Source organism: Ailuropoda melanoleuca, chromosome 8 (assembly GCF_002007445.2).
Source record: "Ailuropoda melanoleuca isolate Jingjing chromosome 8, ASM200744v2, whole genome shotgun sequence".
NCBI lineage: Eukaryota > Metazoa > Chordata > Mammalia > Carnivora > Ursidae > Ailuropoda > Ailuropoda melanoleuca.
In genome coordinates, this window is record NC_048225.1 from 127803365 (window position 1) to 127828516 (window position 25152).

Sequence of the window (25152 nt, forward strand, 5' to 3'; positions counted from 1 at the left end):
GCCAGCGAGAGAGGGAACACAAGCAGGGGGAGTGGGAGAGGAAGAAGCAGGCTCACAGTAGAGGAGCCTGATGTGGGGCTCGAACCCATAACGCTGGGATCACGCCCTGAGCTGAAGGCAGACGCTTAACCGCTGTGCCACCCAGGCGCCCCTGCGTATGGCCTTTTGTGATTTGGTGGGTGTCCATGAAGTGGGGCTTGTGGAGGAGGGGCAGCAGTGTAAGGGGACAGACTACTGCCTGGGACGTTGGGTGGGCCTTGACAGAGATGACATAACTCTTAGGACTTGAGGGATGAGTTGTAGTTTGACAGTTGGTGGCATGGGGTATCGTAGGCCAAGAACAGTAGGCACCAAGGCAGAGGCCGAAGGTGATGGTGACATGGTTGATTGGAAGAAGTGAGAGATAACTTCAGAGCAGTTGATTATGTTTAGATTGTGAAGGGCTTTGTTTTTCATGCTCAAGTGTTTGAACTTTTCCTGTAGGTGATAGCCAGTTAATAAATAAAAGAAGCAGAAGGCATAGTTCTCACCTAGGGAAGCTTGTGGTCTAGTTGGGAAGACAAGACATAAACACGTAATCCATTTGGAGCAGCTGGAGGTGGTGTGTAAGGCTAGCGTGTGTGGTACAGGGAATTAGGATTTTTGTAATTGGGACCTGATGGACTGGTAGGGTTCCATAGACCGGGGAAGAGTGGATGTGGAACACACATTGGGCAAGCCTGCAGAGGTGCTGCTGGTGTGGGTGCGCAGTAGGACCTCCCGTGGAGAGTGCTGGTGCAGAGCACACAGAACCTTGCCCTTCTCCCCCTGAGCCCTTACAAAGGCGTGCCCTGGGATGTTGGCAGTGAGGAGGGAAGAAATGGTGCGTCTTAGAGACATTACGAAGGGAGAACTAGTCTGGCTTGGAGATTGATACCATTGAAGATATCTGTCCTGGGGATGGTGGTGCAGGTGTTGGACGGGTTGGAAGGAAGTTGGGCTTTAGGTATGCGGAGTGTGAGGTGTGCTGTGGGGGCCATCAAGATAAACTAGAACTCTGAGATTGAAACTGGGTAATAGGTAGGAGTAGAAATGGTCAAAACTGTTCGTTGTGCTGCTTCTTCATGGAAAGGAATGTGGAGGAAGTGGACCACCTCAGGCTGAGGAAGATGACAGAGAAGGGAAAACTGGAGAGGTGATCGGAGAAGTCAGGAGGAGGAGAGCTCTCGGAACTGTGCACATCATTTACAAGTGACAAAGGAGAGCGAAGGATGATGGGGCCTGACAGAGGCTGCGCTTGCAGGCTGGAGGTGGTTAAGAAGGGGCGTCGGAGAGTTGCTGGGATGAGGAGATCAGCTGATGGAAATCAGGAGGGAGGATGATAGTAGCACTGGCTGTTTTGCAGCAGGAGAATGGAGACGGCCAGGGAGGCAGCAGGGTCCCCGAGATGTCTTCTTCAAGCTCGGCTGTGTCTGTGACATGAGGGTGGGGGACGTGGAGAGGTTACAGAATTCCAGTGCTAGTAGGGAAGGAATGGGTCCTTCACTAGGGGTTCAAAGTCGTGCAGCTGTTGAGGAGTGGAATCTAGAGATATTTCAGTGGCTAGTTTACAGATGTCCAAGGGTAGATGAATAAAATAAACATTTGTTTAGGATTATCTGTAATACCACTCCCCTTTTTAAAGCTGGATAATTGAAAGTGAATTCTACCACCTTGCACTTTAATGAGCTATATTACCAAGAAAGGAAGGACCTTTTTGAGTGTCTATCCAGAACCCTTTGCCCCCCCAGTAACTTTTTTTTTTTTTTTGTGAAATAGAAGTGTAACATGCAAAGCAGAAAGGAAGAAAGAAGATTGAAAATTCATATATATGTATTTTGAATAATGAAAAGTTTAACGAAGAAAATAATCACCCACAATCTTACTACGCACAGTAATTACCATTAAAATTTAGTGTAGGGGCGCCTGGCTGGCTAAGTCATTGGAGCACGTGACTCTTGATCTCCAGGTTGTAAGTTTTGAGTCCCTTGTTGGGTGTAGAGATTACTTAAAAGGAAAATCTTAAAAAAAAAAAAAAAAAGATTGTATATTTGTTTGTTTTGCTTTCTTTTAAGTAACGTGTATTACAATTCTTTAGAAAAAAACAAAACCAAAAAAATCTGGGTTATTTTGAAGTGTGGTAGTTCCCCCTTATCCGTGGTTTCAGTTATCCGCAGTCAGCATGGTCTGGAAGCAGATGATCCTCCTGACTTCAGCTCGTCATAAGGTCAGTAGGAGCCTGACGCTGTGTCACCACGCCTACAGCACTGCCCTCGCTTCACCTCCTCACGTAGGCATCACGTCATCTCACATCATGACAAGAAGAAGGGTGAGTGCAGGATAGTAAGATATTTTGAGAGAGAGAGAAATCACAGTTGTATAACTTTTATTACAGTACATTGTTATAATTGTTCTATTATTAGTTATTGTTAATCTCACTGCAGAATTTATAAATTAAACTGTTAGGTATGTACAGGAAAAAACACTATGGGAAGTTTCAGGCATCACTGGGGCTTTTGGAACCTGTGTCCCAGGAGATAAGCAGGGGGCTACTGTATCAGCATTTTGTTACAGTGGCTACACTGTGAAATCATGTTTCTAGGCTGCAGGTGCTAGTGATTAAACCTTCCTCCTGTTGGTGTGTATTCTAACAGAATTTTAACCCCCTACTGCTCTATTTCCCCCTAGAATTTTAATTGTTCTTTTAAAATTGATTTACATACCCTAACTTCTACTTAAACTTTTTTTTTTTTGGCCTTCTTAAATGATTAATTTAGGCAGATTTCAGCTTATAATTAGTTGACTTGCACAGTTCTCAGCTAATTATTTTCATGTTATCAATTCACAGTTCTTAGGCCGGCAGTAAATAAGTTACAGATGTGTTCCGTGTAAGGCTTCCCCTGCTCTATCTTACCCTCAGGTTCCCTTTCCAGGGTGCTCTGATCATCTGGCACACGGAGAGAAGAAAGGAAGAGTGTGGTTTCTGTGGGGTCTCTGAGACGGGAGTTAAATTGAGAAGCAATGTGATGTGGTCATAGAAAAAACATTTTGGGGCACCTGGCTGGCTCAGTTGGAAGAGCGTGTGACTCTTGATTTCAGGGTCATGAGTTTGAGCCCCATGTTGGGTGTAGAGATTACTTAAATCAGTAAAACTTAGAAAAGAGAAGGAATCTGTGGCTGGTAAACTGTAGGAACAGTGTTAGAGTTCCAGACATGTTTTAGGTGGTAGAAGTATCAATGGAAACTACATACCAAAGTGAACTGCTGGCATGTTTGTTTAAAAAGTCTTTTATGTTCAGTTTTAAAAATGTTGACATCNGGGCGCCTGGGTGGCACAGCGGTTAGGCCGTCCGCCTTCGGCTCAGGGCGTGATCCCGGCGTTATGGGATCGAGCCCCACGTCAGGCTCTTCCGCTATGAGCCTGCTTCTTCCTCTCCCACTCCCCCTGCTTGTGTTCCCTCTCTCACTGGCTGTCTCTATCTCTGTCGAATAAATAAATAAAATCTTNAACAGTGTTAGAGTTCCAGACATGTTTTAGGTGGTAGAAGTATCAATGGAAACTACATACCAAAGTGAACTGCTGGCATGTTTGTTTAAAAAGTCTTTTATGTTCAGTTTTAAAAATGTTGACATCATTAATTATACAACTTGTTCATGATTGTTGATGAAAGGAGATCACTGTGCTGTTTACTGAAGTTCTCTGTTCTAAGAAATTTGGCTGAGAGCAACTTTGGATTTGATGGATTTGGGATCTGACTCCTTGTCTAATCCCTGTGAAAGGCAAAGCTGTGGGACGTTTTGACGTGGTGGAGTACCCATAGGCTCCGGAAGTGAAGCACTGAAGATTGAGAGTACATGCAAGTCAGGCTTGATTCATGGTTTCTTTAAGAGGAAACCTTTTTTCTTTGTTGGGGGAGAGGATGGTCCAATTTAAAACCATGTTTACGCTGGCTGAAAGTCCCCGTGTCGATGAGACAGCAGGTCACAGCACAAGGGCTGCTCTGCGTAGAGCTCAGTGATAAGTAACTTGATCTGTTAATGTGTCATGTGTCTGTAATACACAGACGTGAAGACAATTCATAGATGCCCACAGCGCACCATGAAAATTTGGGCACCCTTTTCTTCCCTCTGCCCTTTCCCCTGTGTTCTTGTCTCAGAAGCAAGCGGTCACTGTTGAGCGTGCCCGTGTGTGTCTCCTGTAGCTGTTATGCCTGTTTTCTCCTCCCCATGACAGCTTGTTCTCATGCTGACTTTCGCTACAGCACGAATGTTTCCTTGCTTTTTAAATGCCCCATCTTCCCCAGAAGAAAGGTAGCACTCATTAAGAGTTGAGGCGAAGACGGGAAGGTTGTCTAATGAACTGTAGAACCATATATTGGTAATTTTATGGTGATTTTTACTCTAATGCTCTGTATAATTTACAGAGTCAGAAAGTTTAGGACGTTTATAATGGATATCACTTAGTGGGATTAAATGTGGTATTAATGGTTGGCCATAGAGAATGTCCCTTTGTCATCAGGAGTATAACAGCCCCCCACCCCACAGTTATCGTTCTGATTCCTCCATAGGAAAAAAATGCACATCTCAAAGCATATTAGAAGTAGAAGGACCTTGGGGCGCCTGGCTGGCTCAATCAGTGGAGTGCGTGACTCCTAATCTCAGGGTCGTGAGTTCAAACCCCATACTGGGCGTGGAGCCTACTTAAAATTAAAAGGGAAAAAAAGTGGTAGATCGTAGGCATTATGTGGTTCAACACCCTGACATTATAGGTGAGTACATTGGATCTGAGCTTTGATTTCTTCGGACCCTATAAGGGAGGAGAATGCCTATATGGTGTATGCATCATTAATGAAGCTACCCAGCTACAAAGGACTTTATAACAAAATGCTGATTTCTGCAACCTAGTATGATTGATAATGGGCAGAGTGTGGAGCAATACTTGTGATTCTTCCAGGAAAACCTCAGTTGCATCCTGGAGGGGCGATGCCTTCGCTGCCATTAGGCAGCCACTCTGCAAAACCAGGAGCCCAGCCTGGGAAGTCCCCTCAGCCAGATGTCTGTGCCTGTCCTCAGGAAAAGCCCCTCGGGACTCTGGCTCTGCAAGCTGAGGATGAGACAGAGGACGGTGGACTCTTCATTCCGATGGGTAGGCTTTCTTTTTCTTTTCTACTTTTGTAATTAAAAAAAATCCACTTTATTGAAGCATGATATAAAGTGTAATATGCAGAAAACTGCATGTATCCTAATATATTCTAGTTCTCTGAATTTTTGGAGACTGAATACACCCATGCAGCCAGCAACCAGATCAAGAACCAGTATTACCTGTTAGTTATTACTGGCACCTCACCGGTGGGGGACTGTTACTCTGACTTCTGACAGCCCGGTTGGGTTCACCTGTTTTGTACTTCATATGAGTGGAAATACAGTGTTTTGTGACTGCGTTTTCCCACTCGTCTTGTTATGTTTGTGCAGCTGGCCCACACTGTTGGCACGGACTTGTAGATTGTTCATTTTCCTCGCTGTCTAGTATTCTGTTGAGTTTTCTACATTTTCTGTATCCGTTCAACTCTTTTTTTTAAATAAAGATTTTATTTATTAGAGAGCTTGAAAGAGAGAGAGAGAGATCATAAGCGGGGGAGGGGGTAGAGGGAGAAGCAGACTCCCTGCTGAGCGCGGAGCCCGACGTGGGACTCAATCCTGGGACCCTGGGATCATGACCTGAGCCGAAGGCAGATGCTTAACTGACTGAGACATCCAGGTGCCCCTGTGATTTCCTTTTTCTTATTGCAAATACTAGTGGTGATCATGCACATTTCATCTGAACTTGGGGGAAGGCACTCCGTATTCCTTTTGTTTTTTGGGGGTTTTGTTTTGTTTTTAGAAGTGGGGAGGGAGAGGGGCGGGGGGGGTGGAGAGAGAGAGACTCTCAAGCAGACTCCCTGTTGAGTGTGGAGCCCAACATGGGCCTCAGTCTCATGACCCTGAGATCACAACCTGAGCTGAAATCAAATGTCAGATGCTTAACTGAGCCAGCCAGGTGCCCCCATATTCCTCGTTTATGCATGAGAGTTGTAGGCTCTTTGTAGATACTTTTTTTTTTTTTTAGACTTTTGATTATTTATTTGACAGAGAGCACGAGCAGGGAGGAGAGGGAGGAGCAGACTCTGTACTGAGCAGGGAGTCCGACGCGGGTTCTGTCCCAGGACTCTGGGATCATGACCTGAGCTGAAGGCAGTGCTTAACTTACTGAGCCGCCCAGGAGCCCTACATTTTTATAGATATGTTGTGTCAGATTAAGGAAGTTCTTCCCCTAATTTTTGGAGAGTTTTATCATGTATTGAATTGTGCCAGTGCTTTTCTATCTTTATTTAGATGATCATACGGTTTTTCTTCTTTATTCTGTTAGTAACTTGGAGATTTATGTTGATTTGTACTGTCAGATTTATTGGGATATAATTTGCATTCAATAAAACCTATCCAGTGAGTTTTGAAACACATATTTAGTTCTCTAACTGCCACCACCATCAGCATATGGGACATTTCTCTCACCCTAAAAGCTCATTCCCTATTGCAGGCCTTCATTCTCAGCCCAGTCTCATCCGCCCCCTCACTCTGTCCTTGCAGTTTGTGTGTGTTTTCCACAGTGTCCTGCTCGTGCTTGCATACAGTTCGGAGCCTGTTGCCTCTGCTGTCCTAGCCTGGTGCAATGCTTTGGCAACTTATTTGTGTTTGTCCTTTTCATTGCTGAGTAGTATTCCATCCCATAGATGTACAGGTCACTTGCTCACCAGTTGATGGACATTCGGGTTGTTTCCAGCTTTGGCCTGAAGCTGCTGTAAGCATTCACATATAGGTCTTTGACAGACATAAGATCTCATTCTTCTTGGGTAAATCGCCAGGAGGGGCATTTCCAGGGCTTATGGTATATGTATGTTTAACTTTCTGAGAAACGGCTGACCCGTTTTCCCGAGTGGCTGTCCCATCTTACACTCCCACCAGTGGTCTGTGAGATTCGCAACTGTTCCATGTCCTCGCCAGCCGCTGTTAGATGCCTACATTTTATCCATTTCAGTAAGTGAATTTCCTTGTGATTTTAACTTGCATTTCCCTAAGGAAAATAACGTAGAGCATATTTTCATGTGTTTATTGGCCAATTGTAGATCATTTTTGGTGAAATGTTTGATCATTATTCTATTATAAGCACTTACTCCTTTTGTAATTAGTACACGTCTTGCAGGAGATACTTTATATTTTTAAAAATATTTTACTTATTTATTTTAGAGAGAGGGTGGACGGTGGAGGGGCAGAGGGAGAGAGAATCCCAAGCAGACTCTCCACTGAGAACGGAGCCAGACTCGGAGCTCGATGCCATGATGCTGAGATTGTGACCTGAGCCAAAATCAAGAGTCAGATAGATGCTTAACCGACTCGGCCACCCAGGCACTGCTTGCAGAAGATCCTTTAAAACTGTGCATGTGTCCTGTTTCTCTTCAAACGTTTGCCCACTATTTTAGACTATTTTAGCATCCATTGATGGGTTGCCTGCAAGAATTATTAGTATTGTTCTGTAGCATTTTTTATTTCTCTCATTCCTTCTATATCTATTAATTGGAATTTTCTATAAAGAAGAGCTGTCCCTTCTTCCTCATGTATTTATTTGGTTTTTATGTGAGCATGGACTCGTGGATATTTATTTTATTACTTGAGTGACAGTGCGACGCTGTCCTTACTCTGAGATTGTTTAGTGTTAGCTGTGGGGAGATGCTTCAGGTTTTACTTCCATGGAATATGGTTTTGGAATCATATCAAGGAGCTCTGCCTAATCCTGGGGCGCCCGGCTGGCTCAGCTGCAGGAGCGTGCGACTCTTGATCTTGGGGTTGGGAGTTCAAGCCCTATGTTGGGATAGAGCTTACATTAAAAAAAAAAAAAAAGATTAAAAAAAAGAACTCTGCCCAACCCAAGTTCACAGAGTTTCTTTTGTGGAAGTTGTGTGGTTTCACATATTCCATCTAGGTATATGATCCAGTTTGAGTTAACCTTTGTATCGCGTGTAAGGCATGTTTGAGATTCTTTTTTGCATGTGGATGTTTGTTTATTTCAGCGCTATTTTTGGAAAAGATTCCTTTCTCCATTACATTACCTTTGCACCTGTGAAAAACTCACTGGCCATATTAGTGTGGGTCTTTTCTGGACTCTGTTCTGTCCATTGATCTGTGTGTCTTACACACTACATGGGTTTGATCCATATAACTTCACAGCAAGTGTCAAGATCAGGCAGTCTGAGTCTTTACCTTTGTCCTTTTTAAAAATGTATATATAAATAGGTATAGATATGTATTTTTATTTATTTTTTTTTATTTATTTTATTTTTTTTAAAGATTTTATTTATTTATTTGACAGAGAGAGAGACAGCCAGCGAGAGAGGGAACACAAGCAGGGGGAGTGGGAGAGGAAGAAGCAGACTCATAGCAGAGTAGCCTGATGTGGGGCTCGATCCCATAACGCCGGGATCACGCCCTGAGCCGAGGGCAGACGCTTAACCGCTGTGCCACCCAGGCGCCCCAAGATATGTATTTTTAGAGATTTTATTCATTGATTTGAGAGGGAGAGTGAGAGAGAGTGAGCACAAGGTGGGAGAGGAGTGGAGGGAGTAGACTCCCCACTGAGCAGGGAGCCTGATGTGGGGCTCGATTCCAGGACCCTGGGACCATGACCTGAGCTGAATGCAGATGCCCAAGTAACTGAGCCACCCAGGTGCCCCAATATATGTATTTTTAAGATTTTGTTTATTAGAGAGAGTGAGAGAGAGCGCATGCACACCGGTGGGGAGGAGGGGCAGAGGGAGAGGCGGACTCCCTGCTGAGCAGAGAGCCTGACGTGCCTCAGGTCCCCCCCAACCTTTTTTTTAAGCAAGGTTATTGTGTTATTTATAGGTCCTTTGCATTTCCATGTAAATTTCAGAATTTGATTATTATTTTCTTCAAAAAAATACCTGCTGAGGAACACATGGGTGGCTCAGTCAGTTAAGTGTCTGCCTTGGGCTCAGGTCATGATCCCAGGATCTGGGATCAGCAGGGAGCCTGCTTCTCACTCTTCATCTGCCTGTTAACTCCCCCTGCTTGTGCGCGCGCTCTCTCTCTGTGTCAAATAAATAAATAAAATCTTTAAAAAAAGCACCTGCTGAAATACTGATTCGTAGTGAATCTGTGGATCAGTTTGGGAAAGTTGCCGTCTTAACAATACTGAGTCTCCTAATTGATGAGCAAGACCTGTCTAGTTAGATCTGTTAAAATTCTCTCAGCAACATTTTGTGGTTCTTTACATATACGTTTTTCACCTATTTGTTTAGATTTATGAAACACCTAAATATTTCTTCTTTTATGCTAATGAGAGTTTTTCTTTTCAACGTCCAGTTGTTCATTGCCAGTCTATACACTGGGGTGTATCGGTCTATCTTGTGGCCTTGCTGTAAGTCCATTATTAGTTGTATATACTTGGTAGATCTTTAGCGATTTCTTACAGAGATATTTATGTGATCTGCAAACAAGTCTTTTTGCCTTCCTTTCCAGTTTGTACGTCTTTCCTTTCTTCCTTTCTCTTTCTTCCTCTTCTTCCCTCTATGTCTCCCTCCCTCTTCCTCTTCCTCTCCATTTGTCCATCCGGCTTTGCTGTGTGCTGGAGAGGACCTGCAGTACAGACTTAAGAGGTGGTGGGGGCAGGCCTCTTTCCTCTGCTCTTGACCTCGGGGGAGCGTGCTCAGTCTTCCACCATGGAGCTGGAGGTCGTTCATCGGATTGAGAAAGTTCTCGACTATTCCTGGTTGCTGAGAATTTTTGTGGTGAATTGATGTTAGGTTTGGTGAAAAGCTTTTCCTGCCTCTATTGAGATTATCTTTTGTTTCTGCTTTTGGTCTGTTGATGTGAATTATACTGATTGGTTTTAAAATTTCAAAGCAATTTTGCATTTCTGGGGTAAACCACACCTTTTGATCATGATATATTACCCTTATATATTGCTGGATTTGATTTGCTAATATTGTAAGGATTCCTGTACCTGTGGCCAGTAGTGTTCTTATACTGTCTTTGCATGGTTTGGTATTAGGGTCATGCTGACCTCATAAAGTGAGTTGGGAAGTGTTTCCTCTTCTTTTTGTTTTTGTGCTTTTCATGGTTTTGTTTTTGGAAGAGTGTGTGTGAATTGGTGGTATTTTTTCCTTAAATGTGTTGTTGAATGAACCAGTGAAGCCATCTGGGCCTGGAGTTTTCTTTGTAGACGTTTTTAATTATGAATTCAGTTTTTTTCTTCCTCTTTCTTTCTCTTTTTTTTTTTCTCTTCTCTTCTCCTGTCTTCTCTCTTTTCTCAACTTTTCTTTTCCCTTTCCTTTCCCTGCCCTTCCCTTCCTCCTTCTCTTCCCTTCCCTTCCCCCTTCCCCCTTCCCTTCCCTTCCCTTCCCTTCCCTTCCCTTCCCTTCCCTTCCCTTCCTTCAGAACATTTAGGTATAAAGTTCAATTGTCTCAATTGCCTTCTAAAACACAATATTTCTCCACATTAAAGGGCAAACAACTAAAAAGGACAAGATTATTATTGCATNGACAGAGAGGAAGAGAGAGAAGGAGCAGGGGGAGGGGCAGAAGCAGACTCCCCCTGAGCAGGGAGCCTGAGGTGGGGCTTGACCCCAGGACTCCAGGATCATGACCTGAGTCGAAGGCAGATGCTTCACCCCCTGAGCCACCAGGCGCCCCTCAGCTCAGTTTCTTATAGACTGCTCTGTTATCTTCCTGGTCTTGAGTGACTTTGACAGCTGGTGTCTTGCACGGTATTTGCTTCATCCAACTTGTGGAAACCTTGGCATAAAGGTTTTCATGATATTCCTTTGATATCTTTTTTTTTTTTTAAGATTTTATTTATTTATTTTAGAGAGCAAGTGTGCGGGTACACGTGAGTTAGGGGAGGGTCAGAGGGAGAGAGGGAATCTTAAGCGGGCTCCGTGCTCAGTGACTCGAGGCTCGATCCCAGGACCCTGAGATCATGAGCCAAAGTCTGACGCTTTACTGACGGAGCCATCCAGGCGCCCCAGACTTATTAAATATTTTAATAATAGTATTTAATGTATCAGTTTCCCTTTAAGTGCGTACGTTAGCCATGCCCCACAAATTTGGATATGTTCATTGACGTCAGTTGACAATATTTTCTAATCCCTTTGGGGTATCTTCTTTGGCACACAGATTATTTACAAGTGTGTAGTTTGGAGAATCCCAGCTATCTTTCTGTTACTGACTTCTGATTTAATTTCCTTGTCTTCAGATTGTACTTTGTATAATTTCATTCATTTTCTGTTTACTGAGGTATTTTATTTTATGGCCCAGAATATAATCTTTTTTTTTTTTTCCTTTAGGTCTTTATTCATATGTTGAATATAATCTTTATGGTAGTTCTTAGAGTAGTATTTGAAAAGAACATGTATTCGGTTGTTTTGAGGTGCACTGTTCTATAAATGTCAGGTCAAGTTGGTTGATATCTTTGTTCAGTTCTTCCCTTTTTACGGCTTTTGTGTGTGTGTGGGGGGGTCTACTTGTCATTTACTGTGAAAGAAAGTCTCCAACTTTAATTGCGGATCTGTCTATATTTCATTTGAGTTCGGTCAGTTTTAGCTCTGCATATTTTATTTTTTAAAGTCTTATTTATTTAAAGAGAATTTTATTTATTTCTTTATTTGAGAGAGAGAGAGAACATGCGTGCATGTGGCAGGGGAGGGGCAGAGGGAGAGAGAATCTTAAGCAGACCCACACCCAGCACAGCCTGACGTGGGACCCAATCTCATGACCCCAAGTTCATGACCTGAGCCAGTAGATATCAAGAGTTGACTGCTTAAGCAGCTGAGCCACCCAGTTTTATTTATTTAGGTAATCTGTACACCTAACGTGAGGATCAAATTCACAACCCCAAGATCAAGAGTCGAATGCTCTTCTCACTGGGCCCGAGAGGTGCCCCTTTAAAGACTTATTTTTAGTATTCTCTATACCCGATGTGGGGCTCGAACTCACAACCCTGACATCAAGAGTTACATTTTCTACCAATTAAGCCTGTCAGCTCCCCTGACTCAGCCAGCCAGGCACCCCAATAATACGCATCTTTAAAAATTACTACAATCTCTGGGGCGTGTCTGACTCTTGGTTTTGACTCAGGTCATGATCGCGGGGTTGGGGATGGAGCCCTGCTTTAGGCTCCCCACTCAGTCCTGAGTCTGCTTGGGATTCTCTCTTTTCCTCTGCCCCCCCCCCCCGCTCATGCACACACATGTGTGCTCTTTCTCCCTAAAATAAGTAACAATCTTAAAAAAAAATTATTAAATTTGTACTTTTACCACTTCCAGAGCAATACAAGAACGTTATAGCAGTTTCACTTCATATATCTACCCCTGCCTTTTGTGCTATCGATGTTATGTTTCACCTCTTTGTAAGTTTTAAATCCCTAAGACGTTATTGTTACTATTTTAGCCAGTCAGTATTCATTTGTATTTATCACCTAGTTAACCTTTCTGGTGCTCTTTGATTCATCCTGAAGTTCTTTGCTTTGCCTTTATCTGGGATCAATTTTTTTTTTTTCATTTTGAAGATTTTCCTTTAATATTTCTTATGAAATACTTATGTCTTATGTCTTATGTTAGTGAATTATCTCAGATTTTGTTTGTCTGGAAATAATATATTTAGTTTTGCTTTTATTTATTATTATTTGTATCTATCTTTGTATCTCTCTATGTATTTATATATCTATTTATTGTAAGTAAGCTGTACTCCAGTGTGCTGCTTGCACTCGGACCCCAAGATCAAGAGTCACATGCTCTACCAGCTGAACCAGCCAGATGCCCGTTAATTTTTTTTTCCCCATGTGAAATTTTTTTTTTTTTAAAGATTTTATTTATTTATTCGGCAGAGATAGAGACAGCCAGCGAGAGAGGGAACACAAGCAGGGGGAGTGGGAGAGGAAGAAGCAGGCTCATAGCGGAGGAGCCTGATGTGGGGCTCGATCCCATAACACTGGGATCACGCCCTGAGCCGAAGGCAGACGCCTAACCGCTGTGCCACCCAGGTGCACCTCCCCATGTGAAATTTTTAATGCCTGTTTAGCACCAGGGATTCCATGTCTCTGATGAAATTCTGTATCTTTTCCTTTATTTTTTTGAATATATTGATGATAATTATTTTAAAACCCTTTCTCAAGTATCTGATTTACCTGTAGGTCTCTTTTTATTGTCTTCTACCACCTCCCTTGTGGCATTTTGGTTCTGTTTTAGGGTTTTATAATTTTTTAAAAAAATATTTTATTTATTTACTTGACAGAGCACAATCAGGGGGAGGAGGTACAGGGAGAAGCAGACTCCCCACTGAGCAGGGATCCTGACGCAGGACTCGATCCCAGGACCCTGAGAATCATGACCTGAGCTGAAGGCAGATGCTTAACTGACTGAGCCAGCCAGGTGCCCTGTGTTTTATAATTTTTGGTTGTATGTTGGACAATATGGATGGAAAATTCTGGAGGCTTTGGTAATGTTACCTTCCTCCAAAGAGGGTTATTTTATCTTCTGGCAGGCAGATAATTTGGGGGGATCACCTGAATCTGCCAGGGGTTAGTTTTATGCTGTGTTAAGTCTAGTTTGTTTCCACTTTATAATTACTCCTAGATTGTGGCCTGTATCACTAGTGGGTGGCTCTTCTGAGGTTCAACACTGCTAAGAAAGCTGTAATGTTTTTGAAGACCTTACCTCTTTTTCACAACCTGAACTACGACGTCTTTGTCCCCAGAGCCGCGGAGTGAGAACCCTCTGCCTGGTGGCCACTGTCCTGCTGTGCTCCATCCTGTGCCTGCACAGCTTAGGGGTCTGCTGGGGCCTTTAGAGGGGCTTGAACAAAAACTCTTTGGGCTCATTTTTCCTTGGTTTTTTCCTCTGCAGAGTTTTGCTTTGTTTTGTTTTAATATTTATTTATTTGAGAGAGTGTGTGCATATGCATGTGAGTGGGGGTGGGGGGGAGAGGCAGAGGGAGAGAATCTCAAGCAGACTCCCCCCCCAAGCTCGGAGCTAGCTGGCAGGCTTGATCCCACCTCTGGGAGATCATGACCTGAGCTGAAATCAAAAGTCAGAGGTGCCCCTCCTCTGCGGAGCTTTATCCTTCAATCTCAGCTGCTTTGGCAGCTCCAAACTCTGGCTTCTTATCCTAGAAAGACCACTGTCTTCAGCTCGGGTCCTCCTTAATGTGCTTCCCTTCTCCAAAAGATTACAACTCCTTAAATCCTTTCCGTGAAGGTTCTTCAGTGCCTTCAGGCTGCTACATATATATTTTTTCCACCTTTATGTAGTTGACCCTTGAACAGTGTGGGGGTGGGGTGCTGTGCCTGTCTGCAGTTGAAGATCCACATAGAACTTCTCACTCCCCTGATAGTCTACTGTTGACCAGAAGCCTTACCAATAATATAAATAATTGATTAACACATAGTTTCTATGTTGTATGTAATATATATTCTATTCTTACAGTAAAGTAAGCTGGAAAAAAGAAAATGTTATGAAAATCATAAGAGAAAATATGTTCACAGTACTATACCGTATTTATTGAAAAAAACCCACATATAAGTGAACCTGCACAGTTCACACCTGTGTTGCCCAAGGGTCGGTCGTAGTTTTGTATAGTTTTACAGTTGTTTTTGTGGGAGGGTTTCATCTGTCAAGAAATCGATTGTTGTGCCCAGAACCCGAGATCCTGGGTGTGTGTCGGACAGGGCTGTTGAGGAACTTTGGTGGTTTAGATAGCACAGAACCCACTGTTTTTACTCACTTAGTTCACTTGATGGTATACCCACAGTGCGTCTTACTTTCAGTTATTGGTTCCATCATTAGATCTACTCTTCAGGGAATCTCTTGTTTTTAGCCACCTTCCATCTTTCTCATGGAAGAAAAATAAGATTTTCTTCTGTATCTTTTCCAGCCTGATCTTTATAGAGTGGCTTCCTTTTTTTAATGTTTAAATTTCAACTCTTTAGAGTTCATAGAGTCTCAGTGGTATCCCAGTATTTTAGAAGATAAAGGATTAGTTCTAAAACAGTATAACAAATAGTTGAATTATTTGTTCTTTTTTGGATTGTTTGTGTAGTGTGTTGGAAATTTGTGTTAGATTTTCCTTCAGCCATATATTCCCTAATAAAAGCTCAGCATTAAAATCAGAAATCAGAGGAGAAATAGGTGTGAGGTAATTTAGACACTGGGATGTTTAACCCCACTTTGATTGCATATTTATAAGATAGCTGTCCTAAATGGAGTTATCCTAACTCTTATGCTTTTTCCATGAAAAATATTTGCATGTAAGTTTTATGATAAGCTTTGTTCATGATTCATTTAAATAATTATTTATTTATTTATTTATTTTAAAAGATTTTATTTATTTATTTATTCGACAGAGATAGAGACAGCCAGTGAGAGGTGCTTGTGTTCAAGCAGGGGGAGTGGGAGAGGAAGAAACAGGCTCATAGCGGAGGAGCCTGATGTGGGGCTCGAACCCGTAACGCCGGGATCACGCCCTGAGTCGAAGGCAGACGCTTAGCCGCTGTGCCACCCAGGCGCCCTATTTAAATAATTTTTATGTTTCATTTTTTTATAGTATTTTTAGTGGGGCTAAGTGTCTTTCAGTGTATATCTTAAAGCATTGCTACTCGAAGTGTGGTCTGAGAACCGGTGCCAGTTTGAGGATTGGCTTGAAACAAAATTATTTATGGAAACCGAGAGTAAAAACTTAAAAATTTTTAACATTTGACATGATGGCTACATTCTTTATTGTATTTTATAAAAATACAAGTCTGGGGGCGCCTGGTTGGCACAGCAGTTAAGCATCTGCCTTCGGCTCAGGGCGTGATCCCGGCGTTATGGGATCGAGCCCCACATCTGGCTCCTCCGCTGGGAGCCTGCTTCTTCCTCTCCCACTTGTGTTCCCTCTCTCGCTGGCTGTCTCTTTCTCTGTCAAATAAATAAAAATAAAATCTTAAAAAAAACTCTTTAAAAAAAATATAAGTCTAGGGCATCTGGGTGGCTCGGTTATTAAGCATCTGCCTTTGACTGAGGTCATGATCTCAGGGTCCTGGGACTGAGCCCCATGTCAGGCTCCTGCTCAGTGGGGAGCCTGCTTCTCCCTCTCCCACTCCCCCTGCCTGTGTTCCCTCTTTCGCTGTCTCTCTGTCAAATAAATAAATAAAATCTTAAAAAAAAAATCATTATCAGAAAAATTTCCATATCATCAAATGCTCTTTGTAGACATTTTTACTTGTTTCTCCCCATTGCTTAAAAAAAACATTAAAAAAAAAGTTGTTTTATTTATTTAAGTAATTTCTACACCCATCATGGGGCTCGAACCCACAACCTCGTGATCACGAGTCGCACGCTCTACTGACTGAGCCAGCCGAGCACCCCTAAAAAGACAAGTTTTAATGGCTCTATTAACAGTCCAGTGTATGGATGTACTGGTGTTCACTTTACCATTCCTGTAATATTGGACAATTAGGAGTTTTCCATCTTTTTGCTAAAATAATTAATGTTGCAACAAGTAATGTGATTATTAGTCTCTGCACATCTAATTGTTTCCTTAAGAACAAGAATTACTCGATTGAGAGTTGTACACATTTATCAAATTCTTGGTGTGTGTTCACAAGTGCAGAAGTAATTGTTTGAAGTCACTAATAACTTTTCACTGTGTAAATACTGCCTGGGTATGGCTTGGAGGTCACAAAATCTTTTTAAACAGAGAAGGTCATCTTCATGTTAATCCTTTCTAACCCTTATTTTCAGAGGGTGGCAGGCCCGAAAGCATTGGAAGGATGAGAACCTCATTTTGGTATTACATGATAATCTATGTCAAGACTTAACAGATTCTAATAATCGAGAAGTTTTTCCTTTTGTCTGGTTATATATACGCTCTCTTTTTGTAGAAGAGGGAAAACTTTGTCCCTCCCTCCCCTTTTTTGCCACAATTCAGAGTGAATTTTTTATCCTTTGCTCCTGTTTTTCTTTTTTTTTTTTTAAAAGATTTTATTTGTTTATTTGACAGAGAGACAGCCAGCGGAGAGAGGGAACACAAGCAGGGGGAGTGGGAGAGGAAGAAGCAGGCTTCCAGCGGAGGAGCCCAGTGTGGGACTCGATCTTGGAATGCCGGGATCACGCCCTGAGCCGAAGGCAGATGCTTAACGACTGAGCCACCCAGGCGCCCCTGTTTTTCTCTTTTCTAGATTGAATAGAATGATAACAAATTACACTGTATAATGTTTCACTGGTATAAAGCACTTTGAGATCTATTATTTCACTTAATGTGCATGGCATCCCTGATAGGCAGATACCTGTATTTGCAAAAGAAGGAAATGAGACTCTTGCCGAGGTCGCCCAGAACTGAGACACAAAGCCGGGGTTTCTGGTGTAGCACCTGGGCAGTACGAGGTAGAAATTAGGACTGTGGATGCCAGGGCTAGAGAATGAGGCTTCAGAGCATGGCTCTGTCATTACTAGCTCTTGGGAGAGTTTCTTAATCTCTCTGCCTCAGTTTCTTCATCTGTACAAGGGGAAAAGTAATAGTCCCTGCCTCCTAGGGTTGTTCGGAGGAGGAAATCAGGATGCGTCATTATGTAGAGGACGGCTGCCATGAAGTGAGTGTGCAGCGGACACGGGATCCCACGGCGCTGCCCACCGCACCCGCATTGCTGCCACCACGCACCCTGCTTTCCTGTCCACGGCCGGCCGGCAGCCTGTTTTTCTCTTACTGTTGGCTTGTTGGAGTAAGTTCTGAGAGCAGTGGTTTGGAGTTTCTGATGATGTTCCTGGTTTATTTGCAGAAGAACAAGGTGGTGAAGAAAGTGAGAAAAGGAGAAGAAAGAGAAAGGGCACCAAGAGGAAGCGGGACAGCCGGGGTACGGAGGGAGGGGCGTGGGCTTGCGGCCTGAAGCTGGATGATGCACTGGACCGCACGCTGGAGGACGGCGCCAAGCAGCACAACCTGACCGCCGTCAACGTGCGCAACATCCTGCACGTGAGTACGACGGTGGCTGCGGACGTGCAGCCGGAGCGCTTCCTGGAAAGCAAGTGAGAGTACTCAGGAAACTCTTGATTCTTAATGTGGGAATTACTCCCTCTGGGAGTCGCACGTGCCACAGCATTTGGCATTGCAGGACGGCTTTCCCACCGCGCTCAGTACGTGTTTGAAATCCCAATACACGTTGCAAGAGAGCTGGGCGGGTACACTGTTCCTGTCTTCCTCCACTGCCTTGCCGGTTTATCGTCTTGTTCGGTGCGTTTGAAGATGATCACGTTCGCGGGGCACTTACTCTTCTGGGGGTCGATGGGTCTACAGAGATGCCAGGGGAGCAGTTCATGCTGCACACGTGCTGGGCATGTTCTTCCAGATGCTCAGCACAGCTGTCCACAGAGCCCTCCTTGCTGGTTTCTGTTTCTCAGAAGGGTAGAGTCAGTTACCCCCACTCTCATTCCTGCGCCTGGTAGCTGTGGCATCGGAGCATTCCTGCTGTGTTAGGGTTGGAACGTGGGTGCTTCTGTCCAGAGCTGGCTTTACCCCAATCGGAAGCCATTTCAGTATCTAGCAGGGTTACAGAGAAGCGGCTGTTACCTAGGTAACACAGCTTTGTTGCATAAAGTGAAATTTCGTCTTTCTCCAGGAAGTAATCACAAATGAGCATGTGGTCGCTATGATGAAAGCAGCCATCAGTGAGACGGAAGATATGCCGATGTTTGTGAGTAGTTGCTTGTTACTCTTTAATGCCGTGGAACAGAGCTGCTGTAAATGGGCAAGTGCAGGAGGTCGCTCGGGGGTTTGTGCATAGTTTGACGTTGGGGACAGAGTTAGCATCTCAAAACCCAAGGGTCACATGATGATTTTTATTGACTGTTTTCTTCTCATTTTCCTTGCCTCAGGAGCCCAAAATGACACGCTCTAAACTGAAGGAAGTGGTGGAAAAAGGAGTGGTGGGTGTTGTGTTTTGTTTTATTTTGTTTTCCTTTAGTTTGGTAAATAAGGTCTAATTCCAGGTTATTTGCAGGGAAAAAAAATATAGGAAAGATTTATCATGGTCTGCGTTTGTCTCCTTCAAAGAAATATCTGTAAAAGGTAAGTGGAGACAACATACAGAGTCATTATCACCATTATTTCAGTCGACGGGAGGTACTGCTGTTTCGGAAGGACTCGGTAGACAGCCGTTTAGAATGGTTGGAAGCACTGAGCAAGGTCAGCCTTTCTGTTCGTGTGCTGTATGGCAAAGGGTTTAGAGAAGTGCGCTTCCACGTGTGTCCCAGGGAGCACTGCATCAGCTCACCCTGGTGTGGGCTCCCTCGTGAGTGCTTACTGAAAATGCATGTTCCGTGGCTCCCCTCAGACCCAGAGCAGGGACCCAGGAGTGGGGTCCGGGAATATGCATTACTGGGAACAGTGCTTGGTTGTCTTGCACACACTGAGGGATGAGAGCCACTCGAAGGCTTCTGGAGTATTCTGGCAGAGACGCTGGGACCCATTTATACCCTGCCCAACAAGCACTTCTCCAGTTTGTGCTCCGTGCCTGTAATAGGCAGGCGATGGTCCTGAGGTGGTCTGTTTTATCTCTGATAGGGAGGAAGATTGGCCTAATGGACCCAAAATGTGTGTTGTTTTTGTCCTTTTGTCCGGGTCTATTCTTTGCAGCCCCATAGAAGAAATAAGTCTGTTCCTTTTCCACATGACCTTTCCCGTAGTACAAGGAAACTAGTGTGTCTTTTCTGTAATATTCTTTTGTTGCTGAGCGTCCCCCAATTTTTTTATCGGTCTTCCCATGACAAGACTCTGAGTACATTCACCAGTCTGATCCTTTGAAAAGCCTGCCTGACGTGGAATTCCTGTTCCAGATGTGGTTTAACTGTATGGATCGAAGTTAGGGATCCCTTCAGTGTTCCAGACGCCATATTGCTCTCAGTGAGCCTAGGACTGCACTGGCTTTTTTTGACAGCCACATCGTATTCTTTTATCTAATGGGCCAAGTCTGGCCGTAGAAAGTGAAATTTCATCTTTCTCCGGGAATTACGTGACCTTCACAAATGAGCATGTATGGTAGCTTTGATGGAAGCAGCCATCAGTGAGACGAAGTTGTCTGAAGTCTCCTGGCACACAGAGTATAAGTAACAGCAATTCCTTATTTGATCTGGAAGTAAACAAAGAGATCCAGATCAGGCTCTGGATTGTATTTACTGACCGTGAATAAATGCACAGAAGCTGGACAAGCCAACTACAGTTTACGTGGGAGAGCGGGGTTGAAGTTCCAGACTCTTGCTTTCTGATTCTCAGTAGGCTGACTGGAGCACGCTCCCAGCCGCCACTCGCTTTGCCGGCGGGTGGGCAGTAGGGAACCTGACTGATTCAGACACAAACGTGGGAAGGGGTGTGGACCTGTATCCCATCATTCCCTTCACCCTGTATTGGACATGACTCAACAGAATGAGATAAGTGGCTGGAACGTGGCAGGGCGAAGGACATGGGGAGAGCCTAAGGCTCCTTGTGGAGACAACCCAGTGGCCTGTTGGATTTTATTCATAACTTATTAATTGGGTCACCTTAAATGATCAAGAAATTATACATTCCAGGGGCATTTTTTTTGTCAGCAGCATGTAAGATCCTTAAAAAATTATTTAAAAAACGTCTCGCCCCAACTCTGTTATTTTATTATTTATTTACTAATTTTTAAAAAAAGATTTTATTTACTTATTTGACAGAGAGAGGGCACGTGCAGGTAGAAGGAGAGGGGAGAGTGGCAGGCCGAGGCAGAGGGAGAAGCAGGCTCCCTGAGCAGGGAGCCTGACGTGGGGCTCGATCCTAGAACCCTGGGATCATGGCCTGTGCTGAAGGCAGACACTTAACCGACTGAGCCACCCAGGTACCCCTATTTACTTACCTTTTAAAGATTTTATTTTATTTGTTTCAGAGAGAGAGAGCGAGCACGAGTTGGATAGAGAGGCAGAGGGAGAGGGAGATGCAGACTCCCCATTGAGTAGGGAGCCCAACATGGGCTGGATCCCAGGACCCTGAGATCATGACCTGAACTGAAGTCAGATACTTAACTGACTGAGCCAGCCAGGCGCCCCCCAACTCTGTTATTTTAAAACATATAAGAAGTTGACATAATCCTACAGTGAATCTATATTCCATTTAGATGCTGTAAAATTTTGCCATATTTGCTTTGTATCTCTGTGTATCTATCCCTTGTTTTTTTTTCCTGTACTATTTGAATATAAGTTGAGGACAACTTGATACTTCACCCCTAAATCCTTCCATAAGAACTGGTCATGGCTGGCTGTCGGGATGCATACTTATGGTGGATTTATGTAATTGATTAAAAAAATACTAACGTCCAAAGGTTAGTATTACCTATAATAGCTTAGGTGTGTGTACTATTATAGTTTACAAATAGTTTTCAAATTCATTGTTCCATTTGAACACAAGTTGTGATATAAAGTAGACAAGACGGGCACCTGGCTGGCTCAGTGGGTAGAGTGTGTGACTCTTGATCTTGGGGTTGTGAGTTCGAGCGCCATGGCGGGGGTAGAGTTTACTTAAAAAGTAGTAATAAAGTAGGTAAGACAGGTACTTTCTTTATTTATAGATAACACAGAGTCTTAACCAGCTTTCCGGCAGAAATGCTAATGATAGAAATAGATTCTTCTCTCCTTTTCTTCTGGCAAATTCTGACAGATATGGAGAGTGTCCCTCGGGTAATTAACACCCCCTCCATCACTGCAGCCGCACGTTAGGTCCGTGGCTCTCTGTGATGGTGAAGAGGAGGTAAAAATGAAAACCATCCACGTCAGGTAAGAGAACATAATTATTTATCTTTGTTGGTAGGTAATTCCAACATGGAATATTTCACCAATTAAGAAGGCCAATGAAATTAAGGTAAACTTGGAAGAGGTAATTCTTACTTTTTTCCAGAAAGACTTCATCAGTTTTGAAACCTATACCTCCTTTCTATTTGTTAATTTTGGGGGGATCTTTCTTCTTGTTTTAATTCAATCCTTGTTTTTTCCTCTCCACTCCTGTCAGGTCTGACCCTCATGCTAGAGATCTCTTTAACTCCTGCCTCTCACCACTTGCTTTACCTGATCATTGTGCTCTTAGAGTTTGTTTTTCCTTGCTCTGCTTTCTTCCTCTTATTCTCCGAATACGCATGGTCTGTGTTTCCTGTTACTTCATTTCTTTCTGTAATTGTACTTACGTAGCCTCCTCAGTTTGTGGATATCCAGCTGGAAGACGACGACTCCTCGGATGAGGAGTACCAGCCAGACGACGAAGAGGAAGACGAGACGGCTGAGGAGGTCAGTGGCTCCCTTGTGAGTGTTAGTTGCGAATCTGGAAGAATTGGACCCTGCGAGGCTTCCTTAGTGTCTTCACCTGTTCCGTAGATAATGGACACAGTTCTTCTCCCTGCTCATTTCTTTGCATGAGACCAGGACTGAGAGCTGTTTTCTCCTCTTCATACTCCCTTCGTGTTTTCGTTTTATATTATGAAATAGCACACATGTGTAACACGCAGAACTGTGCCCAGAATAAATACTCAACAATACAGCTTCAGTCATCATAAGGCGATGGTCCGAAGCTCCCTCCAAAGTCCTTAAACGTAGTGCGGCCAGTACACCCCTTGGGCTCTTCTCTTTGTAGCCCTGTTGCCGGCGTGTGCGGCACCACACACCCCAGTCCTGTTCTGTACCGTCTCTGAGCCTGGACAGTTGTGTCTGGCTTTTTTATTTTCTTTGTTTCATTGTTAATCCTTCGTGGTTTGTCGATACTGTTGCTAATGGCTGCACTTTACTCATTTTCATTGCTGGGCGATACTTTGTTTCTTAGTGTATTTGACTTGTTTTCAAAAGGATTTTAAACCATTGTCTTGCCTTTCCGATGAGGAGGGCAATCTGATCTCTGTGCTCACTGCAGAATATTAAACTTCTATTTAAGTTTTATTTTCTCCTACTTTGACTAAATTGGTTCATTTTCTTGAGATATTTCAGACTCAGTGGGGATGAGGCAAGGGCAGAAATGGAAACTGAACCGGATTCGTTTTTTAGAGTTTGTTGGAAAGTGATGTTGAGAGCACCGCTTCGTCTCCACGGGGGGCGAAGAAGTCCAGGTTGAGGCAGTGTTCCGAGATGACCGAGACCGATGAGGAGGGGGGCATGCTGTCAGAGGTGAGTCTGCGTTGTACGGAGATGAGGGAGAGAGGACTGCAGTAGGCTGGCTGGCTGTCACCTTTACCGCCACTGCCTTCCTGGTCCTTGTGGCTGCTTACAACTGTTCAGGTTTCAAAGTCATTTAAGTTGGGGCGCCTGGGTGGTGCAGTCAGTGAGCATCTGACTCTTGCTTTGAGCTCGGGTCGTGATCTCAGGGTGAGATTGAGGCTGTGTCAGGCTCTGCGCTCAGCAGCGAGTCTGTCTGCCCCTCCCTCCGCTTGTGTGCGTGCTCGCTCTCTCAATAAATAAATAAATAAATAAATAAAATGAAACAAACAAACAGAACAAAGTCCTTTAAGTGAGTGAACAGTTGACGGGAAAAGTGGGGCTCCTCAGGGGGAGAGCGCTTTTCTGAGTTCTCATTAAGGAGCAAATACGAGTGATGAGTGGTTTCTTTTCTACCATTGTCTTCTTTGTGATATCGTCTTGAAGCCATTTTTATTAGATTTCCCACTCTCGGTAACCTAAGTAGCATCCTGTTGGCTACATTGGAAATAAGCTAGAACCTGATTAGATTAATCTATTTGACAACGCCTCTGTTTTTCTGGAGCTCTGGACAGGAAGAGGAAAATCCCTGACATAGGAAAGATGAGCCCTCCTCCCCCGGCCTTTTTTTTTTTCCCCCTTTTTTCTCCTTCTTTCTTTCTCCTCTCCTCCCTCTGTCCCTCTAATTTTTTAACATAGTTGCCTTTTTTAATCAGGCTGAGAAAGTCACCACACCTGCCGTCAGGCACATCAGTGCTGAGGTGGTGCCCATGGGGCCCCCGCCCCCCCCAAAGCCCAAGCAGACCAGGGACAGTACTTTCATGGAGAAGTTGCATGCAGTAGATGAGGAGCTGGCTTCCAGTCCCGTCTGCATGGACTCTTTCCAGGTAAACAGTATAACTAAATCACTGCGAAAGTCAAGTGGAGGAATGTCGTTGTTCAGGTTGGGAAAGGAGACGGGAGGACACTGAATTCTGGTAAATAAGTAAGAGTCATGGAAATGGAGGTCTTTGATACTCTGGTTTGTGCTGTTTTATTTTGAGAGTTGCAGCTCCTAGGGAAGGAATAAGGTATATGATGGAAAGCATTTTAAAATGTGGAACACGGGGACAGCCTTCCACCGGATCCCCTAGATTGTAACCGCTTTCTCTGTCTGTACATGTACTGGTTTACCTTAGTCACTTTACAGTATGTTGCAGTCATGATGCTCTTTCACCCCTAAATACTTTCGCATTTATTTTCTAAAAATGAGGGCATTCAGTTTTGAAAAGAAGTCATGTTATCTAATCTAATAAAGTCCTTTTTTAGATTTTACCAGTTGTCCCAGTAGCGCCTTTTCTAGAAAAAGAAACGTTTTCCCTGATGCAGGATCCAGTCCACGTAGGGTCTTGTCTCCTAGCATGTTTTTGTTGTTGTTTTTAAAGTAATCTCTGTGCCCAGTGTGGGGCTCAAACTCACGACTCTGAGATCAGGAGTTGTGTGCTCTCCTCAGTGAACTGGCCACGTGCCCCTTGTAGCATCCTTTAACCTGGGACAGCTTCTCAGTGTTTGTCTTTCATAACCTTGACATTTTTGACCTGTATAGTCTATTATTTTACAGAATGTTCCTTGACTTAGATTATTCTGCTGTTTCATCATAATTAGATTCAGGTTGTGCACTTTTGGCACAAGCACCACAGAATCGACATGTCCTTCCCAGTGCCTCTCATCACCTCTGTTGTGTGAATTGGGATCACGTGGTTATAGTGATGTCTGCTTAACTTCCTCATTACGAAGCTATTTCTCCTTGTTAAATTCACTAATATGTATCTTACAGGGATATCCTTTGAGGCCAGATGTCTTTTCCCACTAACTTCAGCACCCATTGCTT

The 25152-nt window shown here is 43.7% G+C and overlaps 1 protein-coding gene across 8 annotated transcripts in view; it reads left to right on the forward strand.

The window, feature by feature from the left end:
* Nucleotides 1-25152, forward strand: part of GON4L (gon-4 like) — a 64570-nt gene that overhangs the window by 2993 nt on the left and 36425 nt on the right. For 5 of the 8 annotated variants that reach the window (XR_004627458.1, XM_034667474.1, XM_034667475.1 and 2 more), the window contains exons 3-10: nucleotides 4973-5164; nucleotides 17879-18072; nucleotides 18716-18790; nucleotides 18972-19022; nucleotides 21919-21969; nucleotides 22293-22403; nucleotides 23136-23255; nucleotides 23999-24169. Coding sequence is in view for 7 of the 8 variants with exons in the window: in XM_034667474.1 (XP_034523365.1) it covers nucleotides 4973-5164; nucleotides 17879-18072; nucleotides 18716-18790; nucleotides 18972-19022; nucleotides 21919-21969; nucleotides 22293-22403; nucleotides 23136-23255; nucleotides 23999-24169 (965 nt within the window). In the remaining variant the exon portion in view is untranslated. The remainder of the gene's footprint in view (nucleotides 1-4972; nucleotides 5165-17878; nucleotides 18073-18715; nucleotides 18791-18971; nucleotides 19023-21918; nucleotides 21970-22292; nucleotides 22404-23135; nucleotides 23256-23998; nucleotides 24170-25152) is intronic. The other 3 variants (XM_011236116.3, XM_002928291.4, XM_034667476.1) reach the window with 2 other exon arrangements.